Below are 10525 nucleotides of genomic sequence, written 5' to 3' on the forward strand. Positions count from 1 at the left end.
TTTTTCAATCTACCAATGTCCACTAACTGTCTTCCTCCATTTTGTTTCTTTTCACAGTCAATGCTTGGATGATGAGAGGATTGTCAGGTGAGCACATCCAGCCATCCGTCAGATACAATAAAATGAAACTTTAATGTCATCCATGTGCAGAAATTGGGTTACTGCGGAAAAATATTGAAAATGGGGCATATTAAAAAAAAAAAAATGCAACCTACAGTACATTTTATAGATGTGAAACATTTTACATTACAATACATATTAAGGCATTAAGGAAACTATTAACAATTACGCATTTCAGTGTTAAGAGGGTGTGCCAAATAACATATTGGGAAATAAATAAAAAGAGAAATAAATAAAAACGTGTAATATGAAAATCAGAATCAGAATTACATAAGCATATGTGAACTCATAAAAAAACAGGTGCATTTCATACAAATATGTGTATTACTCTTACAAAAATGTAGATATAGAGCATATTTTAATGTCTGCCTATATATACCATATATACACAAGGGTCGTGCACTGTTGAATTATTGTCCTAGAGATAAAAATCATTTCACAGTTGTCTATCAAATCTATCAAAGGATGAAGTATGCACAACGTAATGAGAATGAACCTCTAAAATAATCTGATATATGCTGATATGCAGATATAACTGAGAATGAATATGATAATTTATGTAAAATGTTATCCATCTTTACATTGTCTTGTGTTCTTGTTGTGTTGTACTGACATGGCTGTGTAGCAGAGGCAGTGCTGCCAAAGTAGTACACACCATGTTAAAGCTCGCTGCTTTTCCTCCATTTGTCAGCCACAGACAGTTTACGCGTGGAGCCCACTCTGCCCCGGCCCAGGGTGGCCATGTGCAACGAGTCCCATCTGCAGTGGGAGATGGAGGTCTGCGGTGAAGGCTTCAAGCGGGACATGGCTGAGATAGATCCACAGTATTGGTGTAACCTCACTCACTTCATCAGGTATGGCCATCTGGGCACTGCTGGGCCCAGATCAAACAGTAGTGAATGTAATCATAAGGAGGTTAGAGCGATGAATCAGTCTGCCGGTAATGACCTTGGCGTAAAAATGAAATACTGTCATCTCTGGTGGAGGAGCTTCCCTGATCAAAGTAGTCAGCATGTTGATGAAGTTTTCCCATACTGGTCATACAGCTTTATCCAAGTGTTTTTCACTGGAATGATTGAGATGCCTTTTTACAATAAGTGTTGCAATAAAGGGACACCTGTGGGGATTCACTGTGATTCAGATTCACATGGGAGGAAGGAAATTCAACAGCAATGGAAGAGCAAATATGTTTTGCAAAGAATTCACTGGAAGCAGCTATTGTACTACCGACCACAGAGAACAGTTTATCATCTTCCAAAAAAGATGATAATGATGATATTAAAGCAGTGTCGGGCTCTTTACTCAAAGAAAGTAAAGTATTACACATTACATTACTTTTTAAAGAAAGTAATCCATTACTTTACTTATTTAATCCCTATGCAAAGTAATCTGTGACATTACTTGTTACATTACTTTTGCATTACTCTGCTGTTAGGCTCTGGTTTTTGCTGAGTATGTTTCTGAAAGACTGTGATTCTACTGTAGAAGTGGTCAACATTTCCTGGTGTTACCCACTGAAAGTCAAGCTTTGGCTGCTTGGTTGGGGTCGGCATACACTCAGCTTGATCATCACTCATGACTCCGGGGGTCTTTCACTGCTAGCTTTTGTGTCAGCACATTGCCTTTGCAGGTGCTGAGAGATTTGATGTTGTGTTCACAGCGCTAGAACTTGTGTTTGGCCCGGGGACAGTTTGCACTTGACCGTCACATTCTTGTCCTTTCATGCAACAAATTGAAATTAATGTGCATATCTCCAGTCGTCAAAAGTTGTAGACCTCTCTGCCATTTTTGTCCAATCTCCTTCACAAACTCAAGGCAAAGTCACAAGAGGTCAGGTGATTTTTGCACAAGTCTACATGAAAGGCATGTTTGATGCTTTTATTATTAACTGCAATGTGATTACTGATTTTAGGAATGGTAAGATGTTACATCACTGTGTTACAGACAGATGTAATGTGATTACAGCAATGCGTTACTTTGTAATGTGTATCCCAACACTGTATGGGAATGATGAGAGGTTGGTCAGGGCTTAAATATAACTGACGTTTGAGAGCTTAAAAGCTGCCCTTATTTTTAAGCTCGTGCCTTTCTCTCATGTCTTCTGTCAAGTGCCGCTGTATTTCTGCCTCTTGACTCTATATTAAAGATTTTATTTAGGGACCAGCCAATCCTGCATGTTGTCACTTCCGCACAATCACTTGGATGAAGCGTAACTGGTTGACTGTCTATGGATATTCTCATTTATCCAGGTCATTGTCACTAGTCTGACTAGTGTGGACTAGAAAGACCGATGCCCCTTGGATAAGAGGCGAAACGTCTTCCTAAGACAAATACATGTCCAGTTGCCTACGATTCAGTTTGCCCAAAGAGAACTGGTTGACTGCCATCCAGCTCAGCCACCTGACATGGCTCGGATGTTTGTTTGTGGGAGAAGAGACAGACATTAGCTTCTGGAAAATAGACAGGTATTCAAGAGGCAGCTGATCCCCGGCCACTCATCTTCATCTCTGTCTGAATCCAGCGCCCTACATCATCGACCTCCCACTTTCTTAATCTTCTACCTTATTTTTATTCTAGACCCAGGGACAGAGGGAGACAGCTATGACTTGGGGCTTCTTGCACAATACACACGGGAGACCGAACTAAAAATAAGAAAGAAAAAAAAAAGAAAAAAAAAAAACTTTTCCAGGAATCAAAGCAACATTCACTAAAACATTTTGTATGAAAGATTCAAAGATTCCAGGAAGAGTGACCCCCTGCTTCATCCCAGTTCCCCTCATGTTGCCATCTGCTGGCCTCCCCCATTTTTCTATTGTAATTTTTCCATTTCCAATCCAACTGAGATCCACAGTGTTTCTGAGTAACACCGTGTTTCACATCACTACAGTCCACACATTCATATCTGAGAGATGACCAGTGCGACCACAGTCTGTTGCTGCTGGCCACAGAGGAGCTGCACAGGAAAAACAACTGCAGTAATTTCACCTCATTGAAATAGCTTGGGGATTACCGCACTTTCACCAAATTAATTCCTAGCTATGTGTCTGCTATTTGCACTTTTTATGTCTAAAGCCATTCAACTTTACTCTTTTAACAATACTTTATTTTAATTGATTCTTGCTCTTTTAACAGTGTTTATATTGTCATTTTATTTGTGTTTCCTGTTGTTAAGTGTTTTTCAATATTACAGTTTTATTAGTATTAGCCTTATTATTGCCTTGCTCCAGTGTACATGCCTGAAGCTCTCATATATACTCATTATAGGGCAGATGCTATAGAGCTGCTGCAGCAATCAAGAGCATTTACAACAAGTGTTTCATACCAATTGCAATAACTCAGATAAACTCATAAACACCATTCACACTGGGACCGTGTCCGTTATTGCCGTCTAATGTGCATGTCGTGTTTTTATTATTGTATTTATTGTGATTTTCATGATGTGTTTGAAGCAACTTGTGAAGCCGCAGGCAAATTTCCACATCTGTAGACAATTAAGATTATCTCTCTACATCGACAGCAGTTGTTGGGGGGAAAAGACAGCGCTAGGCTACTTGCTTTGTTTCCCAGAATTCCCAGCTGAGGATTTGAACCAGCAACCCTGTGGCCTCCTTCCTGCAGTGGTAAACTCTAGACACTGTAACAACAACACAGCGGAGTATCAAGATGTTTCATCCTGTCCACGTTGATGTTGGGCGCGCCTTTCCAGGAGCTTGCATGCGTCCACATTCGTGTCAGAAAAGCGATGCAACATTTGGGAATTGTGTGTATGATACTTGATTTACATGACACTGTTTGGAAAACATGACCAATCTCATCAACAGCTCACTTGGGAGGCCTGGAAGGAGCTGATAAGAAGGCGAGAGAGAGAGGGAGGGAGGGATAAACGATGGGGAAAGAGAGAGAGCCGCATGAGGGGGAAAGAGCAAGAGAAACCAGAACGAAGGGAAAACGATCAGCCTCCGAGGGGCCCTGTGGTTAAACAAGCAGTGACCCCTGCAGAGCTTCCTCTGTGTGACAAATGAGCTGTGCTTCTCTGCTGTGATAGCTGCTGGCCAAACACTCAGCAAACATGACTTATTGTTTCAAATGAGCCCATACGAGCTGGTCGGAGCACACCGGGAAAGGAATAGACTAAGTGTGTGTGCTCTGCACGTGCATGTATGAACCTCAAACAACCATTTATCTCAATAACGTATTGATTTTTGATCTAAGTGGTTTACAACTGTAAGGGCAACCAGCCAGAAGGAACAGTGGCACTTTGGCGCTGGCCCATCCAGACCTTTTTTAATGACTATCAACTGTTAGGAATCACTGTCAGTCTCTGCCTACACCAGATGCTGCTCTAATGTTATCATAGCCTCTGCCGGCAACCACTAATGACAGCTAAACAGCCATTTAGAAAAGCAATCCTCCTTTAGAGCCTGGGTTATTTAGTTAATCCAACTAGAAGGACGTTGTTGTGGAGGAGAGTTATTAAAACAACCATGGAGGGAAGAGATGTCAAGGGGACAGGAGGTCACTTGAGGATTATGAAGAGCTTATGGAGAGCTCAAAATCATAGCATAAAATGATATAAAAATGTTTTTTCTGAACCTCAGAGAGGATAAAAAACCCAGCAAACTTGTGTACATGTATTTTCTGGGTGTGTGTGAAGGGTTAGACGAATGGAAAACATTTTCATTGTTTTCTTTTTTGTACCCCAGCAAGTGTGTGGCAGACGGTTTAAAAACCTGTTTGCTTCTGTGTTTTATATCTGGGAGGAAAAAAATTTCAAAGGCCCATTATTCCCCATAGTCCTGTATATCGCATATTGATCGCCTCTGCTTCTTTTCTTTGTGTTTTCTAAGCCCATTTTCCTTGTGCTCACTGCTTCTGTCTAATTGTCTCCCTGAGCCTTTTGATTCCCACCCGTGTCACTTTCTCCACTGATGTATAGGGAAATCAAAAGGAGGGTAAACTCTGACATCCAGTCAGTGATCATTAGTCAAACAACCACTAATATAAACAATAATCAGTTATATTCTCAGAAAGTCATTAACTTATGTTTGTTTTTTTGTCATCATTTATCTTACATCACTTGGTATGTGTCACCGCTGTATACTATGAAACAAAGATTAACAAATTTAGCAGCCTAAATATATGCGTTGTGTTTAACCTGATTGTAGAGTTTCTTCTATACCAGACACAAGCAGTCTGGTATAGAAGAAACTCTACGATGTGTGTAAAGTTTAGACACTATGAATCTTCATGGACTATTATGTGTTTAACCTGGCTTCCAAAATTCAAATGAATCTGAATTAAAATTAAAATTGATATACAGTCACAGTTCAGCTTATGGTTGTCTTTTTCTTCTCTTTTTCTCTTCTCTTTTTTAAATTGCACTTCTGCTCAGTCCAGATTTATTAGGAGGCCTCTCTCAACAACACCCCTCTCTTATCAGTGTGATCTTGTGCTTTTTCATGCCATATGGACTATATATATATATCCCCGACTGTGAGTGGGCCTTATTTGATTTGCGGTACTTTAAGCAAAAGGTCTTTGAAACAATAGCTATGGTTTGACGTCAAAGCCTAACCTATACATACTGTATAGAGGGCAATGGAGCGACACAGTCAAATATATGCGACATCCTAATGGCCTGTCTTTCCTGGCTCGGTTCATCATAACAGACGCTGTTTTCTATTAGTAGCATGGTTAAGATATACTGCAAGTTTCCATAATGTTAAATGTTATCTACAGCAATGTCAGAGTGTGAGTGATTGCTGGTTTGCTGATGCTAATTTGTGCGTGGGGATTTTTCTATGTGCTGCTCAGTCAAACAGCTCCACACCATCAAAGCAGCGATACAGTGAATTTTACTGCCAGTAAGAGTGTTGTGCTTTCAGTGCAGTTGCCTGTGCACTTTAAGAAAATGTCACAGTTCAGTACTGTAGGTCAAAGGGCAGTAAAAAATGTACTTCCCCCCAAAAGTTTGGAGTCAGCTTGTGTGTTGAAGTGGACAAAAGAACCGGCCTGACTCTGGGGGTAAAAGACTGAGGGTGGAGAAAGTGGGATTAGGACTGGTTGAATGGCCGTTTGTCATTTTGAACAGTGTTTATTGAGGCAGAGCTCTCAGCCCAAAAATCTCTGTGTAAGCTCTGAACTTTTAATAACACGTATCAAAACTGAGGAGACAGCTGGGCTGACAAAAAAGTAGAGATAAACCAGCAGATGCCAAAAAGAAAGGCGAAATAGCTTTTCACCCCCCAAATAGAAGTCAAAATGATGGATAACGTATACATGCTGTGACGTTCTGATGAAAGTTTTCTGGCTGAAAAGTGTTTGCTCTACACCCTAACCTGAATTGATATCAAGCAATATTTTGATTTTGGCTGGACTCTCCTGAATGTGTTTATTATTATTTTAAGCAAGAGTTGAATCCTATGTTTCAGTGGAGGGAGTTAGTATGTAAATGCGGTTTTACAGGCTTCTCTAACCTGAGAAGAATAAAATTATTTATAATTTATAATTTGGACCATGTTCAAAGATACCAAACTTTGGCAAAATATTGATATCTTAAGTCCAGAAATATCAGTGTCAGTCTTCAAGCTCATATCAGTTGAACACTAAATAAAACAATATTATAGTGCTGAGCGTTCCTTACCCTGAAACATGACTGAAAAGAAAGAGAACATAACTTTTAAGAAACCAAAATGTCCTCTAGGAGCACAACCAGGAGTCCTCTTTTGATGGACTCACTAACTTTTTCTTCTCTTCTTCCCTCCATCTCTCTCTTCAGTGTGTACCACCTCTTCACGATGTGCACAGAGACCAAGTCCCAGAGCATCAACTGCTACTGGCCCAACCCGCTGGTGGAGAGGTTCATCATCCGCATACACAAGCACTTCTTCTCCAACTGCACCATGGAGCAGGTGGTATTGGTGGACCCGCCGGACGACACGCTCACCATCCTCATCCTCATCCCTGTGTTCCTCACCCTGGCCATGATTGCCCTGGTGGTCTGGTGCAGTAAGAGGAGCGACATCCTGGCTTAGGAAGAGGAGGATAAGGAGGAGGAGGTGCTTAGAGGAAGAGTGGGAGGATGGTGAGGAATGGAGAATGTGAGATAAGGACTGGGGCCAAGGTCTTCAACCTCTCCTCTAAAAGAATACACTGCCTCTAGATCTGAATCTTAAAGAAATACACTGAGTTTATCAGTGATTGGCCTGTTAAGTGATGAGAGCATAGATACCAATATCATCTATGGGTCCCCTAGCAGAGCATTCAGTCTGGTGCTTAATGCCAACTATTTAGGATAGAATATATTGTGTGCCTGAATTTATCATACACAAAACTGCCAGGCTTTTTGCTACATATCTTTTAAAATTACTTGGCATTTAACATTGGAGCTGCTCCAAGTTGTCTTACTTTTGAAATAATGTTAATGCCTTTGCACACTTGCTTTTCTTCACCCTAGGCCAATGGTTTTCAACCTTTTCGATGTCAAGGACCCAGTTGATACACATCAGGTCACAGACCTGTATTCCATGTAACTCTACACTGAAGAGTGACAGATTATTCTCTCATTGGGCTAACTTGTAGGCAATGAAACAGTAGTGAAGTTAAATACTTTCCATTTTCCTGGAGACCCCCCTGGAACCCTCTCAAGGATCCCTGGGGGTCCTGGACCCCATGCTGAGCAGCACCACACTAGGTTGACCTCGGCACTGGGCTACAGTAAGTCCAGGCCTTAGGTCAGCCTCAGTTAATGCTTGTATTTATTAATCCAGTTCTGAAAATTGCTCGTGGGCTAAGGATCCACACCTGAAAATCAAAGCCCAAGGATAATGGTTTCAAAGCGTTTACAGCACAGTTATGATTACACAAGATTGGACATGATTAGAACAAGCTTTGTTTTTGTTCTAACCTCGATTAACCTTAACTATTCCCAGAAAGTCGAGGATAACCCTGCTCCAGCTGCTGAGTTAAAGCTCATGTTGAACTTGAACTGCAGAGTTTTAACAAAAGTTTGCCCATTCTACAGTTTGTTTGAACTCAAACAATCTCCCCTCCATCTGAGATTCAGTATCTCCTCCAAGTCACGCATGCACATTCAAGTTATGGGAGAAGGAAATAGGAATTAGTAATTGGAAAGCCGGCTCCCCTCTGCCATTCTGTAGCTACAGAGTGCACATGACGTGATTGGTATGGAAGCAACACCTGAGTCTCACTGCATTGATTTTAACAGAGGAGCTCAGTGCATTTAGTTTGGCTCGGACCCCATATATGATGGTGGTTGTCAAAATTGTGGAGAAAAAGTTGCCTAAAGCAGTGGCAAACTCAGCAAGATGAGGAATAGTCTAAATGCTTGTGAAAGGGTTCTGAATGCAGCCTCCGCACAATAAATCAGTCAATAATTACATTATAATATCAATGTTGTTTTTCTTTTATTTAAAAATATTATTTGTTGTTTGTGATTTTTAAACAGTCGAACACTATAAAAACAAAAAAGTATTTTTTAGATCAGGGTCCCTAGGACAAAATCACCTCAATGGGGGTCCGTGGCTTAATGATAGTCAATCTGGGGGTCCAGAATATGGAACAGTTTGAAAATCTCTGACCTAGAACATCTTTAAGGGCAGGAATATCTCATATTCAAAGTCCCTTTATAACACACCACAGTGTATGCTAAAATGTTAGTACTGAGCGCCAGATCCAATGATCTACGAGGACACGTGGATCATTTTGGTGTCCATGTTGTCATCACTTAACTGAGTTGATCAATGGAGCCATTTCCCCAAAACTTAATGTATTCCTTTATACTCCTGCATCTGGACTATGGACATCAGAGTCACTTGTCAGAGTGCTGTGCAGTAGCTGAAGGCCAAAGTATCCACCAAGCACCACATACAGTCAATGAACTCTTGACTGGAGAGAAAGGAGACTTCCAGAGGACTGCTATGCCAGCATGTAACGTCCAACGTTTGTTGAACGCTTTCTGATCATACTGTATGATGGCTTGGAAGGACCAAAATTGGACTTGAAAGACATGGTGTTCATTCTACAATTAATGTCTTATCCAGTCTGCTTCTCATTAAGTTACTGAACGGACTATGACCACTGGAAAGGCTGTACTGTAAAACCCAAAGACACCAAAGGCAACACTGAGATCAAGATATTTTGGGACTTGAATTTCTTGTGTGACTTACTGAAGCCCACTGGACTGTTTTTTAACAGCGTAAATTATCAGACACTGTTTAATAAAATACTGTGTGTATTTACTCACAAAGAGGGATTTAAAAGGAACTAAAAAAAAAAAAAATCTATGAACTTGGGGACACTGAGACATGTCAATGTACAGTTATCTTCTCTACCAGTGCCATCTACTGTATCTCGCCTCTCCAGTTTCACTCAGAGCTGTGCAAAATTTATGCTGATGCTTTGAAATGAACTCCTGCATGGGAGGAAGGCTTGACTTAATGTATTTAGTATTTAATTGGTCTTCAAAACAAAATTTCCGTGCACCAGCCACAAGGCAAGCAAAATCAAGCACTACTTTTTCCCACTTCCACTGCATTTAAAATCATTTTGAAGGAGTGTGTGTCATCTTAAGCTCTCACTTGCTGTGCTTTCATCCGTACACTGTGTCTCAGTTAAACTATTATCTATGGAATAATCCTCTCAGTGAAGCATACCTTGATTAAAGCTCAAGTCTCCCTCAGCACGTGTGTAGCTCTTTCCTCATAAAGTGAACAAAGCAAGGACAAAGAAAACAATTTCCGGCACACTTTTGAGATTACTTACTGTAGTTAATTTCTACAGATTGTCATGTTTTCTGATATGTTGAATTCCCACAAGCATTTTCTCCTTTATCCCTTCTAACCCTTTGAACCAAAGTCAAAGAAAACCTCTGCTCACCTGTGCTGCTTTTAGTCACTTCACATAAAGATTTAAAATTTCTTCCTTTGATTTATTACAAACTGCCCTTGCTTCACACTGAAAATACATTATGAAAGCTAGTGACATATATTATAGTCAAGTCAGACAGAACCCTGAACTTTCTTGAGTTTCTTGTTACATTAATAAATCAGTCACCTTTAGGCATTGATATAATTAGTGTAAACAAATGAGACCACCACTGAAAATACTGGCAACCTCTACCAGCCTCTGCGCTGCATTTTGTTTTGTGTGCTGCTCATGACTGGATAGGTGGTTTATTGCCTTGCAGCACAGAGACATAGACAGAGACAAGAATAGGGCACTGCTCATCTAAATGGAGCAAAGCTTGCTTGAATTTCCATCAGTGACAGTTGGTGGAAAGAGTGAAAAACAATGAGGAAAAAATCACTTCCAACAAGTTTATCCTCTTTTGTAAAGACAAAAACAAAGACAGGGTTTATGGGAAATGAGGTCCTAATGGAGCAAT

The 10525-nt window shown here is 40.5% G+C and overlaps 1 protein-coding gene across 1 annotated transcript in view; it reads left to right on the top strand.

Moving 5' to 3' along the window:
- LOC115378590 (receptor activity-modifying protein 3) overlaps positions 1-10148 on the top strand; it is a 34526-nt gene extending 24378 nt beyond the window's left edge. Inside the window, exons 2-4 of the mRNA XM_030078872.1 lie at positions 58-87; positions 812-974; positions 6899-10148. Of these exons, the coding sequence (XP_029934732.1) occupies positions 58-87; positions 812-974; positions 6899-7154 (449 nt within the window). The 3' untranslated portion in view covers positions 7155-10148. The remainder of the gene's footprint in view (positions 1-57; positions 88-811; positions 975-6898) is intronic.
- Positions 10149-10525: the final 377 nt, after the last annotated feature.

This window comes from Myripristis murdjan, chromosome 20 (assembly GCF_902150065.1).
Source record: "Myripristis murdjan chromosome 20, fMyrMur1.1, whole genome shotgun sequence".
Classification (NCBI taxonomy): domain Eukaryota; kingdom Metazoa; phylum Chordata; class Actinopteri; order Holocentriformes; family Holocentridae; genus Myripristis; species Myripristis murdjan.